This window comes from Ambystoma mexicanum, chromosome 1p (genome assembly GCF_040938575.1).
Source record: "Ambystoma mexicanum isolate Mex_15411 chromosome 1p, UKY_AmexF1_1, whole genome shotgun sequence".
Classification (NCBI taxonomy): Eukaryota; Metazoa; Chordata; class Amphibia; order Caudata; family Ambystomatidae; genus Ambystoma; species Ambystoma mexicanum.
The window spans coordinates 673,963,586-673,988,248 of NC_090921.1; the positions used below are offsets into that span (position 1 = coordinate 673,963,586).

The following is a 24,663-nucleotide window of genomic DNA, read 5'->3' on the forward strand; positions in this document are numbered from 1 at the left end:
CCCTGACTTCATCCTCTGCAATCAAGGGGCTGGGCAATTAACCAGTGAAGCAACTGGCATCAGCACCCCTGCACAGACGCAGGATGGAGAGCTCCGCTTTCACCTATATAAGGTGAGCATATTCAGCCTACGAGTAACGTGGGGAGTCCAGAAAAGGGGAAGGTCAGATTGGCCAACCAGACATACATTAACCCCTTGTTCTCCTGCTTGCAGACACCTCACCCTCCAGGTCAAAATTACGGTGAGGAGAGGGTCTATCCAGGGTGTTACCAGAGGCCTGCGCGTGACCCTAGAAGACACTGAAATCTCCAAGCCCGGACCTGCGCCTCCGAGGGATTCAGGTGAGCGTTACAGAACGCGAAGCCTACCGCAAAATTCCCACCCAGGCGCAATGGAAACCTCGGACACAGATCAGTTGGCCCAATTGCTTGGGGCACTGAGAGCTGAAGTACAGGCATCCCGCCAAGAGACAAATGCTTTACGAAGGGAGTTGATCGTTTCAAAAGAAAGAACGGATGATCTGGCCAGACAGTTGTTACACACATAAGCGGGACAGACGCCTCTGCCTGCCTCGGGAGGGAGCTACACTCCTACAACCTCAAATAATCTGGTACAAATTAATCTGCCAGGGAATGTGCCTTTGGCCCCGCCCGAACGTTTTTCAGGTGATCCAAAACGGTTTGCAGTATTCATCACTCAATGCCGCTTGCACTTTCTGTGTAGACCCGCCGCATTCCCAACTGACCAAACCAAAGTAGCGTTCGTACTTTCCTATCTTAGCGGTAGTGCTGCAGATTGGTCCGTTCCTCTTGTGACACAAGATGATCCGATCCTCCATAACTTTCAAGATTTCCAGACCAGTATGGAAAAGTTGTTCGCCAGACACTCACAGGGGAAGGCCTTGGACAATGAACTCCTATCACTAAGACAAGGGAATCAGGATCTCCTAGCATACATAGCATCTTTTAACAGACTGGTGGTTGAGACTAGGTGGCTTGAGGATAAGAGAATCACGCTTTTCTACAGAGGGCTGCGTGGAGAACTTAAAGATGTCTTAGCACAGGTGGTGAATCCCCCGCAAGATTGTTCCGATTATATCGACCTAGTAGTCCAATTAGATCACCGGCTACAGAACAGGAAGACCGATCGTTCCAGATTTGAAACCCAAAAATTTTCAAGACCTCAGAGCTCCGCTAAAGGAACTGATTCCGTGGAGCCCATGCAGATAGGGGTTGTTAAAGGACCGTTAACCCAAAAGGAACGGGAAAGGAGAAGACAATTACAGATGTGCCTCTACTGTGGGAATTCCGGACATTTCCTTCGTGATTGTTCAGTGAAACCGGTCAAGAAGGCTGTAGGAGCTTCCGATAAGAATGCTGAAAAACTAGAATCGGGAAACGACCTCGCCCGACAAGTGTAGAGGTCCGCTTGCCGAGCGTTAAAACCAGTTCCTTGTCCTCGCATTTGGTAATGCCTATGGTCCTCATAAGTCCAGATCGACCAGATCGCATGCATGCAATTAAAGCATACATTGATAGCGGAGCGATCGGTAACAATGTAGATCAAAATATGGCAACCAGGATGAATCTTCCTCTATGTTCTAAGATGGTTAAAGACATAATCACTACAGTGGATGGTACAGAAATAGCTTCCGGACCGGTTTCTCACACCACCATGGAAGTGATGTTGCTATGCCAAGATGGACATCGGGAGAAGATTGTGTTTGATGTAATCAAGGCCCCGCAGTTTCAAGTAATCCTGGGTATTCCTTGGTTGGAAAAGCACAATCCTCAGATAGACTGGCGAGCCAAGGTAATCCGGTTTCCAGAATGCGCCCCAACTTGCTACCCTCGACCCGATATCAGGCTTGCAACCATCGCTTCCGAGAGCCCCCAATTGCCTCCAGAATACCAAGAGTTCCGCGACGTCTTACAGAAAGATCAGGCCAATACCTTGCCCCCGCATCGGTCATACGACTGCCAGATAGACCTAATACCTGGATCTACTCCTCCGTGCAGTAGAATATATGCTCTCACTGAGCCAGAAAATCTCCATCTCAGGCAATACCTGGACCAGTACCTGGCTAACGGATTCATTCGTCCCTCGAAATCTCCAGTTTCTTCTGCTTTGTTCTTCGTTCCGAAAAAAGAAGGTGACCTGAGAACATGTATCGATTATCGCGCCCTGAACCAGATTACAGTCAAAAATAGATATCCTTTGCCTCTGATTCCCGAATTATTGGACCAAGTTAAAGGAGCCTGCATATACACAAAGCTAGATCTCAGAGGAGCTTACCACTTGGTACGCATTAAGGAGGGTGACGAATGGAAGACGGCCTTTCGCACTAAATACGGATTGTTTGAGTATCAAGTAATGCCCTTTGGACTATGTAACGCACCGGCCGCCTTTCAGTTCTTTATGAATGACGTTTTCCGAGAACTTCTTGATGTATGCGTAATTGTTTATATCGATGATATCCTGGTATACTCATCCTCAGAAGCTGAGCACCGAAGACATGTCACAGCGGTTCTACAGAGACTTCGCCAACACCGTTTGTTTGCTAAATTGGAGAAGTGTACTTTTCATGTAAAGGAAGTCGAATTCTTGGGGTTCATCTTGTCACCCAATGGAGTTCACATGGACTCAAGAAAGGTGGACGCTATCACCAAATGGCCGTCCCCAACTTCCGTGAAAGGAGTACAGAGCATGTTGGGCTTCGCTAATTTTTACCGGAGATTCATTCCAGAATTTTCCCGAGTAGTTCAACCCATCACGGCCCTTCTGAAAAAGAATAAAAAATTCGAGTGGACTCCAAAGGCCGAACAAGCCTTCCAAGAATTGAAAGCTAAATTTGTCTCCGCTCCAGTCTTAAAGCATCCTCGTCCAGAACTTCCGTATATCGTCGAGACAGACGCATCCAGCCTTGCAATGGGGGCTGTGCTATCACAAAGAGATCACGAAACACACCAATTACACCCTGTGGCATTTTGGTCTCGCAAATTTTCGGCCCCCGAAATCAACTATACAATTACGGACAAAGAACTTCTGGCAATTAAGTCCGCCTTTAAGGCCTGGCGGCATTATCTCCTGGGAGCCCGGCACACAGTCACTGTAATCACTGATCATCGCAACCTCCAGTATCTGAAGTCAGCCAAGGCCCAATCTTCGAGACAACTCCGCTGGGCATTATTCTTCGCGGAATTTGATTTTGTGATCACGTATCGGCCAGGGAATAAGAACGGAAAAGCAGATGCCCTTTCCCGAATAGGGGTAGACGAACACTCAGCTAATTCAGAGCCGGTACCAATAATCCCCAAACAAAAGATACTGGGAGTAATCAACACGCTATCCCTTGAAGATATCGAAGCAAAAGTCAGTCAACTAATAACTCCTGATGATTCATTGAATTGGCAACTGAAAGGGAAAGATTTTACGATAGATCAGAATCTATTGTATTTCCAAGGAAGACTATATTTGCCATGTGTTGACTTACAGAAGCAGGTCATCACCTGCTACCATGATTCTCTAATAGAAGGACATCCAGGGGTGGGCAAAACCCTAGAGAAAATTAAAAGACATTTTTGGTGGCCGACTTGGAGAAAAGACATTAAAGATTTTGTGGCTTCTTGCGGCATCTGCGCACAAAACAAGAGTCAAAAGGAAAGACCAGCAGGTCTGCTACATCCAATAGACATTCCACCATGCCCTTGGCATACTCTCTCAATGGATTTTATCACAGATTTACCCTCCTGCTCCGGATACAACACAATTCTAGTAATCGTGGACCTTTTTTCAAAAATGGCTCATTTTATTCCACTGAAAGGTTTACCAACAGCTCCCATTTTGGCCTGAGAATTCCTTGAAAACATCGTCCGGTTGCACGGGTTCCCTTCAGTGTTAATCTCCGATCGAGGGAGCCAATTTATTTCCCATTTTTGGCGAAGTTGTTGTCGTTTAGCGCAAATTGATGTACAACTTTCCACCAGCCATCACCCCCAAACTGACGGGCAGACTGAGAGGACTAACCAAACTCTGGAACAATATCTACGCTGTATGTTGCAACAATCGGAGGGCACTTGGAAGGATGTCCTTTGGATTGCTGAATACGCCTACAACAATTCAATCCATTCAGGAACTGGAAAAACCCCTTTCTTTCTGGTGTATGGAAGTCATCCTCGAACCTCTAATTTGGATCCACCTCAAGCTCTCGGAACGCCCGCTGTAGACCATCTGCATGCGACAATAACTCAAGCATTTAAGGAAGCCACAGCTCACCTTCAACGAGCCAAGGAAATATATAAGAAAGGAGCGGATCAACATCGAAAAGAGGCCCCTCAATACCAAGTAGGAGACCAAGTCTGGCTGTCCACGAAGCATTTATCCCTAAAAGGACCACGCACCTTCAACCCAAGATATTTAGGACCCTACACGATCACGGCTGTGATAAATCCGGTGGCTGTGAAATTGGAGCTACCTACTCGGATGAAGATACATCCCGTTTTCCATGTTTCTCTCCTTAAACCTATGCAACCCGGAACCCGTTTGACTAATCCTCCAGAGCCAATCCAGGTGGATGGAGAACTCGAATTTGAAATTCGAAACGTCTTGGATTCCAAAATGTCCAAATCGAAACTGTACTACCTGATTGATTGGAAGGGATTTGGCCCCCAGGAGAGATCTTGGGAGCCTTCAGAATATGTCCATGCACCTCGTCTAGTCAGGAAGTTTCATCAAACTTTTCCCAACAAGCCAAAGCCTCCGGAGAAGACAAGCTTGGGAGGGGGCCTTGAAGGGGGGTGCTGTCATGACCGCTGCCTCCAAGGAGTCAGACCCAGCCCAACATCCTTGGAAGCAGGGTCAACTTCCATTCCAGGCACCAGCCGGTCCCCACAGGGGCCTTTTGGACCTTGTCCTGGCGCCAGTGGCGCCAGGCTCATAAGGGAACCCAGTCCCGGCACAGGAAGCGCCGGGCTCATATTGAGAGGAATGGTGCTTGGGTGGACCTACCTGCTGCAGACCATGCTGCTCACTTACTTGTAGGATGATATCCTCATCCATTCCTGGCTGGAACTACTTTACCTTCTGGGTGTGGCCAGCACCACTCCCTGGGACTGGATACTGGAACTGTTCTGGAAGCTGGAACTTCTTTCTTGTCTGGGCGAGGCTGTGGAAGGAGACACCTAAGCACTCCAGTGGCCTATTTAAACCACACCCGATCAGTGCAACGTGCTTCGCGTTATTCTGCACTAGCAGCAGGACGCTCACCGTGTCAGCTCCAGAGAATCTTCAGCTTCTGCATCTGTGAATAAGAAATCTTCAGTCTTACCTCCCGGAAGATCAGTCTTCAGCAGCGTCTGAAAGAGAACAAGGACACCAGGTTAGGACAACACAAAACCAGCGCAGCACTTACCTCGTCCATCGGAGCATCCTGAGGCCGCGTGCCGCACTCTTCATACTCCGGCAATCCTGCGGAAACAAAGGACATTGGTTAGTGAACCTCCGTGATTATTCTGCTTACCTGTGCCACGTACGCCTCGATCTTCGTCAGGCGCTGTTGTCCGCACCTGCTAAAACAAGAAGGACATCATTAGGGGCACAGTACGCCATCACTACTCACGTGCCTTCTAGCTGTCATCGGCTTACCCATTCTCCGGCACGTACCTCAGCGTCCATCGCCACGCCGACTGCTACGGCTACCTGAAAAAGGGAAAAGAGACATTAAGAAGTGCATTTAACTTCGAAAGGGAAAAGAGACATTAAGAAGTGCATTTAACTTCGAATAACATTCTTTTACTTACGTGCCTTCACGAGCTCCGGCATTCTTCTCGCTTACCTTATCTACCTACCGGACCAGCAATGGCGAGAGACATTTAAGGGGTCATATAAATAAAACTCCATATTCAAGCAATCACCGTTCGTGCAGCTAACGACGGCCTTGCTCCCTGACTTCATCCTCTGCAATCAAGGGGCTGAGCAATTAACCAGTGAAGCAACTGGCATCAGCACCCCTGCACAGACGCAGGATGGAGAGCTCCGCTTTCACCTATATAAGGTGAGCATATTAAGCCTACGAGTAACGTGGGGAGTCCAGAAAAGGGGAAGGTCAGATTGGCCAACCAGACATACATTAACCCCTTGTTCTCCTGCTTGCAGACACCTCACCCTCCAGGTCAAAATTACGGTGAGGAGAGGGTCTATCCAGGGTGTTACCAGAGGCCTGCGCGTGACCCTAGAAGACACTGAAATCTCCAAGCCCGGACCTGCGCCTCCGAGGGATTCAGGTGAGCGTTACAGGCGCTTCATGGAGTGCCTCGAAGAGGTAGAGGAATGGCGGGACCAACTCCCACACTGAGAACCCCCCGGACTCACGACGACAATGCGGAGAGTCACCCCTCAAATCATCAATCGAAAGACCAGTGGAACGCGACTTCCGGGGCTTGGCCACCTTACCGACCGACAGCTTCTTCTTACGCTCCAGCAAGGCCTTCAATGTGAGCGATTGTCATCTGTATCGTGGTCCTCGCCGAGGCACCAGAGGCAAGCGTTGTGCGTGTCCGTCAGCGACAACTTGGACCCGCACACCCGACACCTTCTTAAAACCGGACCGCAGGGTGGAAGAAGCCGAAGACATCATACAATATCGCAAGGAAGAAACAGGTTCGAAGAACCGAAAGAACAGGATTCAGTAGAACCAAGGCACGCCGAGATCTCCGGAACTGACGCTACGGGCGTCGTGCATCCTACTTATAACATCCGGTGACGTCGGCTCGACGGAGGCCCTCGAGGACAGCGTATCGACGTCATCGACACAGAAAGATTTTCCAAAGCAGCACAGCTGTGGTGATTACTGTCATAGATATGAAATACGTTGGAGGACCCAATCCCCTCGAAAGTGTATTACTTACCTTAGAAATGTTCTGCCATTCTGAAAGGTACATATAAGGTTGGTTTACTTACCTTACAATTGTTCTGCCATTATGAGAAGTAGATACAATGTTATTTTACTCACCTGTGATTTGGTTGTGCCTCTTTGCCAAAAGTAACGCTGTTGGCTTCACTTAACTATTTCTTTCAGAAAAAGAGTTTGTAAGTTCCCCAGCTGGATCTTGCTCCCCCTGACGTGCTGTTAGCCTGTCCAGAATAAGTCTGCATTAGGTTTTACCTACCTAGAATAACTTTGAGTCACTCATAAAGTGTAACACTGGGTTTCGCTTTGCCTGATCTGTTTTAGACAGACACAAACACAGTCTTAGGTTTACACCTGCCTTTAAGTTGCTTATAGCTCCTGTAATGAGTGTATAGGTTTTACTTACCTTGTGTATAACTGTGTTATCCTAAAATAAGTTAGAGTTATTGCTTCCCTTAGTCTGTGACCTGAAAAGCAACTGTAATTGAATACTACACCCCAAGGTCCAACTCCCCTAGAATAACGGTTATCCTGAATCAGAGTTATAGGTTTATGCTGTTCCTAGAATCTGTGTTTCACTAGATCAGAAAAGTATATTGTCCAGTTGATATTAATATGTGATTTCTTGCTGAGCGTCCCAGTACAACTGATAGGGTTTACTACCCTGGTATTACTGAAGGTAATTTAAAAGTAACTATTTGTTTCGACTTCCCTGGAACTCCTGTTACGTGTTCCAAATAAGGTTATATGCTTTGGTCTGTGTACCTTACTGCATAGTGTTGTGTTTTTCTATAATGTGTTTATATGATCTGTGATAGTACTTTTTTCCCCCCAAGATTTATCTGGGCCTACTTGTATTTAAATAAACCATTTAGTTTTACAATAGATAACGTTTCAGTGTTTCTTTGCACCATTTGTATTACAATTTCATTCATACTGATTCTACAGCCCGCTCTCCCTCCTACGATCAGCCTGGCTGCTCTGACTACGCTACCCAGAACTCAGGTGGTACAGCCTTAATACTAATAGTGGAGTCTTGTACTGCCTCAGTTGAATGGTTTTACTAAGCTCTTAGTTGGACCTAAGGAAAACTGTCCTAACAGAAATATCTTCTGGAACATTTTCACCATCACAAGAACTCAGTCCCCTCTCCTATGAAGGAGCTTTGTCTCTTTTGGGCACAAGGCTCCATACATCATAGGGATTGGGCTTATAAAGTGTTAGGCAAGAATGTATACAGTAACCCTGTGAGAGACTACGCCAGCCTTATCCTCTTGGTATTAGGTAACCCACCTATTGGTATAGGTCTGTACTACACACGTTGGTACAGAGACTGAGCAGCCAGACATATCTCAAGAGGGGTAAATGTGAGCTGTAGAGCTGTAGCAGCAAAATCCAAACATGCAAGTATCCAAATAACACTTACACTCAAGGTTTTCTAGTAAAATAATGTTTTATTTTAATGGTCAGTTTTAAAGAAGCATTCTTGAAAAAGGGCAATGTGCAACAATAAAAATACACTTCACAACATGTTCTCAGAATCAAGATAAGCAAGTAGATCCTTGTTACAGATGCTTCAAACACACTTCCTACACCCTGAGGTGACTTCAATTACTAGGACAGTATTGGCATTTATATATCAATTTTTGCACTTGGTAAAATTCTGAGGTTGTGGAAAGGAAAGTTAAGGGAAGGAAAAAGGGTTAACAGGTTCTCAGAGCATGTGAGCACTTTTAAATCTCCCAATGAAGTTTAGATGGAATCTTTCCCAGCAATAACAGTTTCAAAAAAGTTACCACCTATGAGGGACAGTTAGAATCAAAGTCAATGGGTCAGAAGAGTCTACAGGGAGCCAGGACAGCCAAAGTCAATTTGAACAAGGTCTATGGAGCTGAGGCGCTTCTTAGCACAAATATCTTGCACAAAGTTAGAGAGTTTGTAGAAAATCACTGTTAGGCCACAGGCTGTTAGGCTTGTGAAAGGTAGAGCTGAGATCAACTCTGCAAAAAGCAGCTACTGCCAGTCTCAAGTGAGATAATACAAGCTACAGACAAAAGAGGTACGTACCCCTTAGCACAGTACCTTAGGTTAGAAGAAGATGATGATCCAGCGTGCTTCTGTTCTGGTTGCAGGGTTGCAGATCCTGCGTTCCTGGGCCTCAGTCGTGGGGACAAGAGGGAGGACATCAGGAGGACTCCTGCACTGCAGTTTGAAGGTTGGTGGCAGCTACGGGCCCTTTTCAGTTCAACGGTACTTCGCGGTTTCAGCTACCAGCAAACAGCACCACCGTGGATCTTGGACACTTGATGGACTTTCTTCCCTCCTTGAGTCCAGCACTTTGGTGAGGTGACTCGAGCTTGGGTCCTTCTGCTTTGGGAGGGTCCTTAGGATCTTCCTGGAGCTCTACTCTGGCTTAAAGACAATGCATTCGACTACAGATTTCTCGACCCCTGGCACTCGGTTCCAGCAGCAGCAAGGAAGTACAGCCAGTTGGGGAAGGTCCTCCAGCAAAGTTGGTCTTGAGGTAAGTTGGTCCCACCAACCCAAGGGAAGAAGTCGTCCACTCCAGAGCTTCTCAAGTCGATTCGGAAAAGCAGTTTCAGTACTGTAGCAGGACTTCACCGGGCAGTTCCCCGGTCCAGGAGGATGGAGCAAGCTTCTCTTCACGATTCCTTCATCGGATGTTTCGTCCAGTGGTCAACTGTCTTCTGTTCAAGAAGCCTCACCTTTTTATGCCGGTTTCTCCCATTCATGCAAAGCCTAGCTGTCACTCACAGGGCGGGGTGGCTGTCCTTCAAGGACAGCCAGCCAGCCAATCAACAATGGGTGCATTCAGGTAACCAAGGAGACCTAGGACAGGTAGTTTTGGCAACCTCCCTTGCTAAGACTGGGGCAATTATTACACAGTGGCCACCATTGGGCGCTATACTGCAGCTGAGGATTCAGGCTGTGGTAGAAAAGCACAATGGTAGGAAAATTAAACCACTGCCACCAGTCATTTAAAGTAGTGAGGGTAACATAAGATTTTTTACATGAGTAAGTAGGAAAAGGGGCTACTAGGTAACCCCCCCCCCCCCCCCCCAGCACTCCACCTAAGATGGGGTGTGCTGTACCTACATAGGACAAAGGTAAGTAAAGTCAATTTCACTTTACTACTCTTGGGAACAGTAGTTTACCCAAGAGAAGGTATTTAAATCTTATGAGAAATCCAAAGGACTTCTCTGTGATACTGCACTGAAGGTGCTGTGTGTCACCATATAAAAGTAGATGCCTATGGAGTTTGTCAGACTCCAAAATCAAAGACAACACAGAGTCCAAATCAGATCCAAATACATGAGAGGGTGAGAAAAAGGTCTCACTCACTATAGGATAAAAACCAAAAAGTCCTAAAGTCCAGCAAAAGAGCTGGGGGTCTCTAAGGTTGAAGGGAATTAGCACAGAAATGAGAATTCTCCCTAACAAACTTAGGGCATCATTTTTGTGAATTGGTTTCAATTTACTGCATCATTACTTACCTCCTTTTAATTGCCTAAATATTGAATGTATTCCTACAAACCTAAAGGGTAACTGTATATATGCTTGATAATTGCGTATTGGGTGGTATTACTATCTGCTTTTTTCGTTTTCTACTGGGAATTTTGGGCCTATACTAGGAGTATGTTTGTACTTGTATGTCTAAATTGAATTATTGTGTGCTTCACTGTGTGGACTCATTCATTGTGGACCCCTGACCTCACTCATTATCTCCCGAGACTAAACCTTGACCACTCTCCATGCTTACGTTGATTGGGTTTGGCTAACCTCTCAGAGTTCTCCTGTTCACTAGAACTAGGGTGGCCTCCTAAAATACGTCAACCAGGCCAGATTCTAGAAATCAGTCTTAACACTTGGGACAGCAACAGATGCAGAAAAGAGGGTCATGGGGAAGCTGGACTGTTCACAGGGTGGTCCTAGGAGACTCCCAATAGCTTCCAAGGGCAGGGTCCTCAAAGCAGGTGTCAGGACTGGCTGTTCTTACCGGTCCAGAGGTTGAATCACTAATGAGGGCCTTCAGGAGATCAGACAAAGGATAGGGCTTCCCAAGACTTTGCTAGATGCAATGCTGGTTGCATGCAACAACAATACATGGGTCTTAAGCAGAACGCTCCTTTTTCGAAGGATTCTTGCTCCAACGATGTGACGAATTACCACAGGATTCTTCCTTTTATCATAAATTCGACCTTGAGCCGTCCCCGAAACCACCCTTGATAAGAATCTGCACCATTCACACTGGCAGGGGCCGTCTAATCGTGGACAACCTTCAGGCACCAAACCAGCCCAGCAACAGACCCCCACCCACCAGGACCTGAAATGGGACAGATAGTCCCACCAACCGCATCTAGCCACAAAAGCATACCTCTGCATCGCCTTACATAGGGCTTACCTTATATGGCCTATCCATCCCTGAGAGGGCAAGAGGAAGGCCAAAAGACAAGACAGCCAAAGGACAGGACAAAATCCTATGGTGCAGCCATTTTAGCATATATGTACTCTAAACGGCATTATGTGGTCAAATGCAAATGTGCACATGAGAAAAGCGAAAACCACAGTTGAAAAATCTCCACTGCCACCAACCAGCTGTGAACAATTTATGCAAGTAACAGAAAAGTTACTTTAAAAAAAAAAAAAAAGAAAAAGGGATATCATGTATCCCGGCCACACTTCGCTTTAAGGTGATGGGTGCAGCTTAAAACAAACAAGGAATTTCATAGTGGGTACAGAGTACCACCTGCACGGATAGCCAAATGGACTGTTCAGTGTCTCCAAAACAGATGAGCTAAGCAGGGTAACAAAATAAAGCAACAAGGCTTTACTTACAATCAAAGGTCTGGTCAGGATGAAAACAAAAGCAAAAAGTTGGGGTACTCCATAGAAGTCTATGAAGAGAAAGTGGCAAATGGAAAATATTTCCCCAACATTAACCTAGAACAGTTTTGTGGATTATGCTGGTGGGAGGTGTAATTTAATTAATTTTGGAATCACCAGGAAAGCAGCCAATTTGACCGCATTAGTAGTCCTACCGCCAACCATTTTGATTTTGGCTATCCCCTTTGACCAAAAAGAAGAACAATCAGCCTTCCCAGGACAATGACCCACTGGCTAGGAGTGAAGGCAATGGAGGAAAGGGCAGCACAAAAACGGCAGAATCAGATCAAGCAGATCTGGACAGCTGGATGGGCAAAACAGAGGGCCAGTCAGTAGAAAACAGCCCCAAAAAATGAACATGAAGGCGACCAATGATGGCCCCCAATGAAGAGCAGGGGCAGTTCAGTGGTGTCACGCTACCCTCCTGGACAACTGCAGCTTGCTGCCTTAAGGTGCAAAACCAGGAAGATACTTCAAGCAAAAGTGGGAAAATAGCCAAGAAACAGTCTCACAGGACATCTAGTCCATCCAGTGAGGAGGACCAGTGGAGGACAAAAGACCGCTCAGAAGGCAGTCCAGCAACTAAAACAGGAAACCAGAGATAAGGATATGGGGCACAAATACCAGCCAGTACAGCCAAGCTTTGGACCAGGGTTTCAGCAGCGCAGGTTTGTGGCAAGAATCGTCCAGCATGCAGATAAGTAAACCTACAAAATCCAGCAGAACGGAGGAAGAGTCCAGATCTTCCCTAGATATATCGAATTGCTCAAGGGCTGGCATAAACCAGCTCTCCAATTACACAAAAGGGCAGGTACACAAAGGATTTAGTGGCCAGACAATAAGGCTGGCACTACAAAACTGCCAAACACACAGTCCAACCACATAGTGTTGCTAGGTAAGATTTTCATATCAATGACACATCTTTCTGACCTGTGTCAACCCCAGAACATTTTGCTTTACTGGTGGATTATTTTTCCCTATACCTCAGTGAGTGGGAAACTTTTTTCCACACTCACAGATCCGTTTACTCCTTTTATTGGTGTCATTTTTAAAGACTCGCTATAGTGTCCTTTTAATCATAATCCTCTGACAACTGTTGGTCTATACCTTTTTATTGTTACAGGGTTGCCCTTTGGGATCCCCCTTTTACTTTCTCTGGCTAACCTTGTGATAACTACAGTTCCCAAGGGTAGAAAGGATATTTCTATCCCTTATACATTTTGTTAGGTGAAACCTACACACGCCACCTTATGTGGAGTGCTGGGGAGATACAATGCATCTCCCTTCTCATGAGCACTGTAACAATTCTGTTACAGGGACACGCCCACCGTAAATGGCTGATGGCAGTGAACCAGTGAACCTTTTTACAAATTCGGTGAAGCTTTACCGCGGGCCATTGTCACAGCCCACGTAAAGGTACCCATGGGTGCTGTGAGAAACCTGAAGGTGTCTCATGTACTAGTACATGGGGAACTGTCATTCAGGTGGCCAGGACATGACCATTGCTATTGGATCCAGTTCCTGGGAGTGGACCAGTGCGGGAGGATCACCTGAATGTGGGGTCTTCGGGGAGTGGAAGTGGGACACCGGAGGGTGAGACGCGGTATCCCCTTCCTTTTGACACCTTTTCCCCATCCTGTCCAGTAGGATACTGTTAGGCAAAGTTTGAATGCAGTACCCTCTGGGAACACTGCAAACAACAATGACTACAGGTATAGGCAACCCAACCTTTGGTATAAGCTTGTACTAAACAGTTTTGGTAGAGTGTTGAGCAGCCAGGCTTATCTCAAGTGGGGAAATGTGAGCAGTAGTGGAGTTACAAAGATTCACAGTTACAGGTATTCAAATAAACTCTTACACTCAAGGTTTCTTGCATAAATAATTATTAATTTATGTATCATCAGTTATAAAGCCTTTTTCAGAAAGGAGCAATATAATAGTAACACACAAATACACTTCAATACTATTGAATACTATATTTATAACTGAAACCTTGAATATAAGTGTTACTTGTATTGACGGATTTCATGTGTACAGCTCTGAAGCTCACATTTACCCCTCTTGAGATAGGCCTGGCTGCTCAGTCACACTACCAACTTGTGTAGTACAGACCTATACCAAAAGGTGGTTTACCCAATTCCTGGCAGATAACTCTTGTGTAGTCTCACAGAGTGGGACTGCACCAATTCTTACCTAACAGCAACCACGTCTCCCCGCCCTGGCAATCAGTGCAGGAGCATTGCATGTACCGCTGACATCCGTCACACCATTCGCCAGCTGCAATTCCCGGTCTTCTCCAGCATGGTGTCCCGTAGGACGCAGGGAACGATGCCGGCGGAAACGCAGAGGTGGTCAAGGGCGGCGGAAATGCTGACTGGGACGATGACGACTGCGGAAATGCTGATGACGACGTGGGCGCTAGGCCCAGCAAGTCTACTCCCGACACCTCCCAGGATTTATTGCTGGACATCCTTTCAACTTTCCACACACTGGTGTTGAAGATCCAGAAGAGGATGCCAACAGCACCCCCGGCTCTGGCCACGGTGGCACCAGGCCTGCCACCGAAGAAGAGAAAACGGCACCCTACGCCTCATCAACCACCGCACATGCCCTCCTCCCCTACGGATACGGGTACAGACACGGCGACTACGGACATGGACGAAGATGGCAGCGTTTCTTCGCCGCCGAGTGCCTCTGGCCCGGATGAAGTGGTGTTGCCCTCACGTCTGAGCTCCTTCAGCTGACGGCAGAAAAGACCAAGAAGGAAGGTTTCCTTTACCAACGACGTGAGGCCAAGTGGAAGACCATTCTAGTGGTGCCTCTCCTGGACGACGTTTGGGGATGAGGTCCTGGCCCGGATGAGAAATCCGGCATCAGCCCCGGCGAAGAGGGAAAGACTGGAAAAGAATTACTGTGTGCCGGAGTCGGCACCCAAGTGCCTACGGTCGCAGTCCTCCCTGGAGTGAGTGGTCAAGGCAGCTGCTAGGAAGAAGTCTTCCAATCCCTCATCCTGAGCCTCCGTTCCCCCGGACAGTGAGGGGTAAAAGTTGGACGCTGTGGGTAGGAAAGTGATCTACTCGGCAGCGACAGTCAAGGCAGCAAATGTGCTTGTGATCCTGGCCAGATATGACACAGATGTGGTATAAAATGGCCCTGCTGCTGGAATTTGCCCCAGACGACAAACGGGTTGGGGTGCTGGAGATCCTCGAAGAGGGCGAGGTGGCATCAAACCATGCCAGCACCGTGGCCCTCAACATTGCAGACAATGGGGAGCGGTGTCTGTCCCCGTCATCGTGGCTGGTTAAAAGCCACCAACATTTAGCAGGAAGTCCAGACTAGGGTTCTGGACATGCCCTTCAACGGGGACAACCTCTTTGGGAAGGCCGCCGACGAATCGCTGCAAGCCATTAAGACCGACACAGAGATGGCCCGTGCCCTTGGCACGCTTCAGCAACTCGTCCTTTTCGTGCCTCAGGAGGGAAATCCGGCAGGTCGTCGAAGGGTTTCATTTTCGTACCGCCAGCCCTACCGTTCCACGACCCAGGAGGCCTACATGGGCCATATTCCAAGGCTTTCTGAGGTGGCCGATGTCTCTCCCAAGGTGGCACGCAGGCCCTGAAGCAAGAGTGAACCGGCCGGGACTTCGGGACGTCGGGCCCTCACCCTTGCAGCCCAGTGGGAGGAGGGCTGACAGGCTTCATCAGCAATTGGGAAAAGATCTCCACCAACTGATGGGTGCTGGGCGCTCTTGCCCACGGACACGCTCCAGAGTTCCAGCAGAAGTGTCCGCGGATACCACCGGTGGCCCGGCAGGAGCAGCACATCCCTCAGCTCCTGCAGGAAGTACGGGCCATGGTAAAAAAAGGGGGCAATAGAGCTAGTTCCAAAGCGACTCCGGGCCAAACCTGGTTTGACGCAGAGAGTAAATCTCAAGAAGTATCTTTCCAACAAAAAATGGCAAAAAAAGAAGACCGGGCCACTTTGACAAAATGGGCACCCATGGGTGCTATACTGCAGCAGCAAACACAGCCCACTGTAAAAACACACAATGGTTGGAAAAAGTAAACCCTTGCCACCAGCCATTAATTGTAGAAAGGGCAACATAAAAATGTTACATGAGAAGATAGACAAAGGGGATACTAAGTAACCCCTCCAGCACAGTAGGATAGTGTGTGCTGGGTCTACAAAGATAAAAATGTAAGTAAACTCAATTTCATTTCACTACTCTTGGAAACAGTAGTTTATCCAAGAGAAGGTATTTAAATCTTTGCAGAAATCCAAAGGATTTCTATGTGATACTGCACTCAAGGTGCCGGGTGTCACAATGTAAAAAGATGATGCCTATGGATTTTGTCAGACTCCAAAACCAAACGAAACCCAGGGTTCAAATCAAGTAAAAATACATGAGTGGGAAAAAGGTCTCACTCTCTCCAGGATGAAAATTAAAAGTCCTAAAGTGCAACAGAAAAGGGCTGGGGGTCTCCAAGGAAAAAGGGGATTAGCACATTTCTGTGAATTCTCCTTAACATGCCTTTGGTGCCCTATCCTTTGTCTCTAGGAATGCATGAATGCAACGATTCCCGATTGGCTGGCTGCCTGTGATTGACAGCCTAGGCTAGGCACGAATGGGAGAAACCTGCTTAAAAAGTGAGTGTTTTGGGAATAGTAGCAGAGTCGACCACTGGGAAGAACAACCCGATGAAGAAACTGTGAAAAGAGCCCGTAGCTGCGGCCGACCTCTGAATTGCTGCAGCAGGAGTCCTCCAGGCGTCCTCCCTCTTGTACCCACGACTGAGGCCCAGGAACCCAGGAACCTAGGATCTGCATCGCTGCAACCGGACAGAAGCCAGCTGGACCACTCTTCATCTAACCAAAGATACTGTTCTGACTTGGGGTACTTATCTCAGTGTCTGTAGCTTGCTCTTCTCAGTGGAGACTTGTAGTAGCTGCTTTGCTAGAGTTGATTTCAGCTCTACCCTTCAAAGGTGTAACAGCTCGTGACCCTACAGTGATTTCTCTTCAACAAACGCTCTAACTTTGTGCAAGACTTTTACTATCTAAAAAGTGCATCAGCTCCATAGACTTTCAGCTCCATAGACTTTGCTCCAATTGCCTTTGGCTGTCCTGGCTCCCTGCAGACTCTTCTAGTCCATTTGACTTTGATACTTGCTGTCCCTCATAGGTGATACATGGGTTTTAAACTAATATTGCTGGGAAAGGTTGTTATCTAGACTTCATTGGAGGATTTAAAGTGCTCACATGCTCCGAGGACCTTTTTTCCTTCTTTTAATCTTTCCTTTCTACAAACCTCAGAATCTACAAAGTGTACTAGTGATATATAAATGCCATTACTGTCCTAGTTAGTGATACTGTCCTAGTTAGTGAAGTCACCTCAGGTTTTAGAAGTGTGTAAGAAACATCTCTAAAGGGCAGCTACTAGTTGCGTGTTGATTCTAGAAAAGTATATTTGATTGCTACATACATTGCCCTTTTTAAAGAATGCTTATTTAAAAGCTACTTTTAAATAAATGTATTGCTACATGCGAAACACTCAAATTACCTATGTTGCATTGATCTATTGTACCACTTGTTTTGTAACCAAGAAACTTTACTGTTGGACCGCATTCACTGTAACCCTGAATCAAGCCTACTTACATTTGCCTGTAATAGCGCCTCGATGCCTGTGGGCTGTAGTGCACTCTACAAATCCAAATAAATAAAAAATCATTTATAACATACACCCTGAGTGTAAGTGTTACCTGGCTACTTGTATTGGTGGATTTCATTGCTACAGCTCTACAGCTCACATTTACCCCTCTTGAGATAAGCCTGGCTGCTCAGTCACACTAGCAACTTGTGTAGTACAGGCCTGTACCAATAGGTGGGTTACCTAATACCCAGAGGACAAAGGTTGTGTAGTCTCCCACAGGGTTACTACATCAATTCTTGCCTAACAAGTAGCTCATTATATTGGAGCTGATTGTCGACTGGCGAGTCAGCCACTGGCTGGTCTTGATGGTCTGGTGACTGGATCACGTAGAGGTCCTGGTCGTCATCGTCAAAATATTGGTCCTTGTCATCTTGGTTTCCTTGATCTCCCTGAGATTCAGGGTTTTGAGACCCTGAGGGATCTATAATGTAGAGGCCTTGAGAGGGTTCTTGGTACTTGTAGGTGGCCTGGGTGGAAGTGCTGGGCTGTGAAATGTTCAGACATGGCCTTTTAGTAGATGGTTCATCCCTGACCCTTTTGTGTAGGGCACTGAAGATTCTCAAGTTCCACAGGGTGCTTGTCCATGAAGTCCACAAAGCAGGACATTTTCCTCATAATTCTATCAAAACTCTCTGGGTTCCACTTAGTTGATTTGGGAAGTACTGACGGGTTAGGGGTGTGATGCAAGGGTGGCTGTTCCTTGTGGTGCATGACCCCTGAAATGGTGTCTCCAGCGGGAGAAAGGTCGCTATCCTGGGAGGTAAAGGGCCGGGATGGTAGAGGCATTAAAGATTTTACTATTTTCGACGTTTTAGACTTTAAGAGGGTGACCGGGATGTGTTTTTTTATAGGAGGGCTTTTTTAGATGGAGTGTCTGAAATGGCTTTCGGCACCTGTTTCGGAGGCCTGTTGTGCAGCGAAGACCGCGGCCCTGAGGACAGGGACGATTTAGAGGACCTCTCCTTTGACACTGCACGGCTCACTGGTCGACGACGCGGTTGGTCCGTGGGGTGTGTGTTTAGTGTGGCGGGAGGTGTGTGTGCCTGAGCCAACAGGTAATGCTCAGTCACAGGGCCGCTGGCCTGCCTATTGGAGCTGGGGGCCCGCTCATGGGATTCCACTGAACCCAGATCGCCTTTGGCGTCACTAAGGACGTTGATCCTGCTCTTGCTGGATTCCCCTCTCACATCTATGGAGGACTCAGCCTGCATTGTGTGAGCGGCCCAGCATTTGGACCGATGGTCCTTTAGGGTTTCTGGACGGAAAAGTCTGCAGGACTTGCAGTTTTTCTCAGGGTGGTCCCTTGGCAGAGAGTGATTGCACACCTTGTGCATGTCTTTCCAAGCGAATTTCCTGTTGTAGGAAGGGTAACATTTAAAAGGAGTATTTTCCATTCCTAATGGAAAGGGCAGCGTAGTGACAAAAGGGAAGATAAGAGGACAGAAGAGGCATTCTCTAAAATGGTACAAAGTATTGACCTCCCCCCACTCTCCCTACTGTGAAGGTTTGAGGCCCAGTGAGCCCTGTGTAGGCCGCAGTCTTCATTCGTTGAGAGTTGAGCGTTGTCGATGATGTAGCCGTCTGTCGAAAGCTGCCGAAGCAGTTGGTAGTGTAGCGTGCAGTTGTTGGAAGGACAGAATAAAAGTATAAAGTTAAACTTTGTTTAGACAAAGCCGTTAGCCAGAAAGAAACTCTGCAACCAGCGACCAACCACAATGGCGGAAAAAAAACAATCTGAGGGACCTCAAAATGTAAAGGAACATGGATACAGTAAACGTCACACTAGGGATAGTATTACTAATGCGCCCAGTCGACGTCCCTTTCAGTTTCGAAAACAAATCATGTAATACTCTGCCGGTACCACTAGATGTCAGCCTGTGCATAGCATGTGATCTAAGAAGATCCACAAGCCTCACAAATATATATCGTTTTCCTCACTGCCCAAAACATGATTAAATACAAAAATCAAGTTGATTTCAAACATTGTCCAAATGACCTATACAAATTCCAAATTCAGAATTGCATCCATTTAAATCTATTAGGCATCAGAACTGCAAATATTAAGAACAAAACGTTACCCTGTTCATTTTACTTACCAGACATGGAATTTTCTGATGTGGAAAGTTGCTCACGCAGTTTTTCTACATCATCGGGGTGAATCTGGTCATAGAGGGTGCTGCCAAACCACTCGGACTGTGTCTGGTTTAATACAGGGGTCACTGAATCGGACACATACACGACCCGTCCGGTCTCGCAGGACACCACAAAGAGGAAGCCGTCTGCAGCCTCCAGGATGAGGTGCTTCAGCTCCTATGAGAAAGCAAAATACATTGTTGAGCCCCTTTCTGAAAAGCTCGAAATGGGACAAGCAGCACTTAATGTAGACTTAGTGTACCAGGTGAGGAGAATACTTTGATTTTTGGCAGTAGCATATTTTCCAGGTTATACTATAACACCAATCAATGATTAGGCAGTGTCAGGAAAACAGGGCAACGCCTTTCAGAAAGTATTTTGGAGGCTTTTTCTCAACCACAACACGTTTCTAAGCATTGGAGCAGTGTTTAGAGTACCATACTTTCTAAGGAGAAGCTAAATATTTCCCAAAGTACCCTGGAATCATTATGCACATATAGCAAGACTGAAACTAACCCAGCACTCAAATGGTACCCATACTACATCAGCACAACACAATCGAGCATAATCCAACAACCCCCTAGAATCTTTGACCCCATGTAACAGACTACTTGTCCCACAGCAATCGGTCACCCACATATCAGCAAATGGCTTTACCATGCAAAAGCACACATGGCCTCTTAACAGCATCAGAATCAGACAAGGTCCTTGCACTAGTTCACTACGTCTCCAAACAGTACTAATATAAGAGCATGGTTCTGGTAGTATCTCACATGTCAGACAAAAAAGCATACAAAACATGTGTGTGAATGGATCTTACTGAGAGCAGAGAAAATAATTAATGAATGCAAAGGACACTAAAAGGGAGTAAAACAAATGACTGTTCTGTATTTCAAACTAAAGACTTTTTTGGGGAACCTTGATACCACTGCAAGTGCTTCAAACGTGCTTCATGTTGCATACCTGCCAGAGCTATAATAGGACTTCTTCCATCTAACTACCTGATACATAAAGGATTAGTACATGCACTTACAGAAAATCCTGCAGTTAAATTTTCCTGCCAGAAGTGAAGCATTTAATGTAACTGTGTGGTACAAAGAAGCAGACTTTTGTTATGTTGGGCTGCTGAAACAGTAGGATATGCACTTGGCTGGATCGTTTTAACTTCAGGAAATGTATACATGTACAAATCAGACAAGAGCAACAAGCAAAGTAAAGAGCAAGAGTCAGACACCTGATCAGTGAGGAAGGAAGGCTTGTAAGTGCCATCTGTGGATGTATTGCCAGTACCCCGCAGCGACTTCATGTGGGACACTGCCATGCGAAGGATAGTCAGCTTATCTGGCTTGCGTGCCAAGGCGCTGCAGGTAGGAACCATGTCTGAGAGCTCTGTGATGTAGGCTGTCATCTTGTTACGCCGTCTGCGCTCAATCTCGCTGTGGTTCTCCCTACGGAAAAGGGGAGCAAGAGCAATCTGTATGAGATATCCTACAGATTTTAAGACACACTGAACAATTAATGGAACACCAATCTGACACTGCACAATCCACTGTCACCAGCAAAAGTGCTTAAAAGCTTGGTATGCAAGACATGGGAACACACATGTCACACAATAAAAGCTGAAGGAAGAATGAATAAAATGAATGTGGATTGTGTGTGCTAGATTGTGAACACAGACCACTTAGGCCTTGTAATTGTAGATAATGCAAAATAAACTCAAGCACTAGGCCAAGGTGAAGGGTGCACCTATTCTCATACCTGCTAGGAGTTTCCCACTGGTAGAGACATGTAAGTTACCGAACTCTGCTAGGACCACCTTTAGCGAACGTCATAGCGGTTGTTCCACAGCCAAACAAATGCCTTAGGAGTGGGCGATAAAGCGGCATTTGAAAATCTAGACACTGCTCTGCTTCACCTACACATGTAAAGTACATTTATCTTACTCATTAAGAAAACAAAACTAAAAACGTTTCTTCAAAACAGTAATAAAATGGTGAGAAGGGAATATGCTAATAGAAATGAATGACCAAAATCACAGTTTCATACTAGTGACAACTCTACTCCCTACTCGACATGCCCCTTTCCTCCATACTTGTAGGGTGTCAGTAGTACATATTAGGGCCAGACCTATACGCAGCAGGAATTTAAAGAAAGACATTGGGGCCCACGCGTGAGCCACACCAAAACACAGGCCAACACCATATACCTGCTGCTCCCCCACTACCACTCGCCAGTCCTTTTTGCAGTGAGTGTTTATACAGGAAGGGAATCACTTTTAAAGAAAGGAGGGGCCATCTGAAGGAAAGGGAAGTACAGTAGTCCGTGCAGTGAGTAACGGGTTCTTAGTCCAATGTTCAGTCCCTTTCTTCCCTACTTGCGGGAGATGAGACAACAATGAAGCAAGTAGGAGGGTGGTAACAAATCTGTTAATTGTTGAGTCAGCCAAAGATATTCAGCCTGGTGGAATCCTGCATCCATGCTTGGACTATAACCGAGTAAGTAGTGTCTGCAGAAAGCACGAAGAGGAGACAAGGGTGTGGGTCTTCGATATCCTCCAGTGAAACATGCCGCTGTAAAGTCACAGAAGCTGCCTGGGCTCCAACAGGGTAAGTATTCCCTTGGGAAGAGGCAGGGCCCTTACCTTGTAGAACTGCACAGTGCAGGAGATACTCCAAATAGCAGGTGATAACTTTGAAGCCTACTTGTCAAAATCTGAGCCTCACTTGTGATGAAAAGCTTGGTGGGCGAACATATTTGTTTAGTGCAATCAGGACATTATTTTTTTATTAAAGTCTCTTGACTGCAACAGTTAAACTCCAACGCACAAACGACTGCACCACTGAATGTGACAAGTAGAGCGATGGGAAGCAGACTAGAGGTCACGACTGGACAGACTTGTGTGCCAGAACAGGTAAGTGGTGGGTGCGGAGGAATAGTGCAGCAGTGAAGTCAGCTGGAGGTATTTTGCGGTACCCCACAAAATGGGCTACGGGAAGGATGAGGGAGACATAAGAACAGGATAGCCCAGGAGCAACACACACGTTTTGTAAACCACGCCGAGCAGCAAAGGTTTGATAGCGAGTCTCTCGCATACAGGCTGTAGTGCGGCATGAAGCACAGTATAAGAAAACAATTTATTTGCAGAGGGTGGCCTTCACAGCTGCCTTCTGCAAAGTCGGCCTTGCACTAGAGGTTTTTAGACCTAGACCTGACTTTTTGCACTCTTGCCACATCAAGTGTGTGAGGAATACTTAAAGTTCCTCAGAATGGTGTGGAAAAAACAAAGATCATTGATTTACTGGTTGATATAGAATTTTATGTCCCACCTTCAGGGAAAAGACAGGTGTGTGCCAAACACACATTTCTGTCTCGGAAACTGAATTAAAGACATGTACAAGAAAAAAACTTTCATCACACCAATCCCCCTCGTAGATTGTAGAGCCACTACAAAAATGTTTTCCACATAATTATCTGAAAGTCTGTCCATGTCATGGGCTCAAACGGTTTATAGGTCAGCTCATGTCAGCTCATCAGCTCATTACGGATGAGGTTGTTCTACCACTTCAAAATGTTGCAGGACACCAATGAAGCGTCTCTACATCACTGGATTCCAAAAGGAGTACAGGGAATCACCCGAGTTATGGTAGGTCCCTATGCTGGAAAGATAGCTGAGCCAGTACTCTAGCTTCAGACCATATTCGAGACTGGTGCTCATCTCCAAGAACCAGTTGCAGGAACACAGGCCCTTTCTGTCATACTTCATGGGGCCGAAGGTAAAAGGTACCTCCTCAGGAACCAACCTGCCAAATTGAACAACTTAGTAGAGTGACAGACAACCTGCCCGCTCTGCTGGCTATAGGAGGGCTTGTGATGGGGCAATAGCTAGGGAATGAGTGATGCCAGTTCCTTCTGATCAGAGCATCAATACTTTGCCGGCCACCATGGTCCATCAATAGTAGATGGCAAAAAGGTCTCCTCAGCTTGTGCATCAGTCTCCAGATGACAATGATTGGGGAATAGGCATAAAGGAATGGTTTCTCCCACTTGAGGCAAGGTATCTTCCATGGAGATGCTAGGGATGCAAACAAGGGACATGGGGCAAATCTGAAAAATGTATGTTGAGGCCAGGTCATGGATTTCGAATTCATATGTGGGGAGAGGCAGCCTGCTCTACGCATCTGCTTCCACATTGAGGGATCCAGACAGATGGAACAAATGGATGCATGTCCTGTACAATAGCCGAAATTGAAAGCTGTAGGACAAGACTGTACATGGTGGGAAATTCTGCCCCCCACTTGTTAATGTAAAACACTGACCATCATGCTGTTGGTGTGCATCAGGACAGGACGATGCAGGGTGCACAGAAACCGTAACAGCTCTAAGAATTTGAGCAATTTCAGTTTGGAGTGGTCCAGAGATCTTGCAATTGCAGATGACCCATTCATCATCTTAGAAGGAAGTGTCTGGGTTAGGGGGCGAAAGGGGACACCACCTCACCGCCAATGTAAAATTGGGAGGTTGTGTACACTAGGAGAGTTCCTCCAAAACAGGGGGACACAGAAACAGAGGCTGATTGGGGTGGAGTCTACTGGTCTTAATGAGCTGCTAAGTGAAGCTGTAGGACTTGTATTGGGAACTGTGTAAAAGAAAGCAAGCAGTCTGACGCAGACAAAAGGATTGTCCTAGGTCGTATGTATAGGATTTGGGAACATCAATCCCCAGCTAGGTTTCAGTGCTTCCCCTTAAAAGCCCAACTCTACAGAGGCAAAAGTGGCAAAGCAGTCTGAGGCCAAACTCCTGGGAAGAGAGCAGGGAGATAAACACGTACAGCAGAAATTATATGCAATGAGGAGATAACCATACAATAGATCAATAAAAATATCTTCCTTATTTAGGCATTATGCAAAAGAAAAATGTAGTGCGTTACAGTTAGGTAATGTTTCTAACAGTCTTTAGGGCAGTGACTTCTGCACTACACGTTTAGGGATTTTGTTTAGAGTCCAGATGC

General features: G+C 46.5%; 1 protein-coding gene across 4 annotated transcripts in view; it reads right to left on the reverse strand.

Annotated features, from left to right (window-relative positions):
- Positions 1-24,663, reverse strand: part of ARNT (aryl hydrocarbon receptor nuclear translocator) — a 675,339-nt gene that overhangs the window by 431,061 nt on the left and 219,615 nt on the right. For all 4 annotated transcript variants that reach the window (XM_069649742.1, XM_069649743.1, XM_069649741.1 and 1 more), the window contains exons 5-6: positions 20,890-21,103; positions 19,619-19,832 (exon numbers count right to left, since the gene is read on the reverse strand). In XM_069649742.1, the coding sequence (XP_069505843.1) occupies positions 19,619-19,832; positions 20,890-21,103 (428 nt within the window). The remainder of the gene's footprint in view (positions 1-19,618; positions 19,833-20,889; positions 21,104-24,663) is intronic.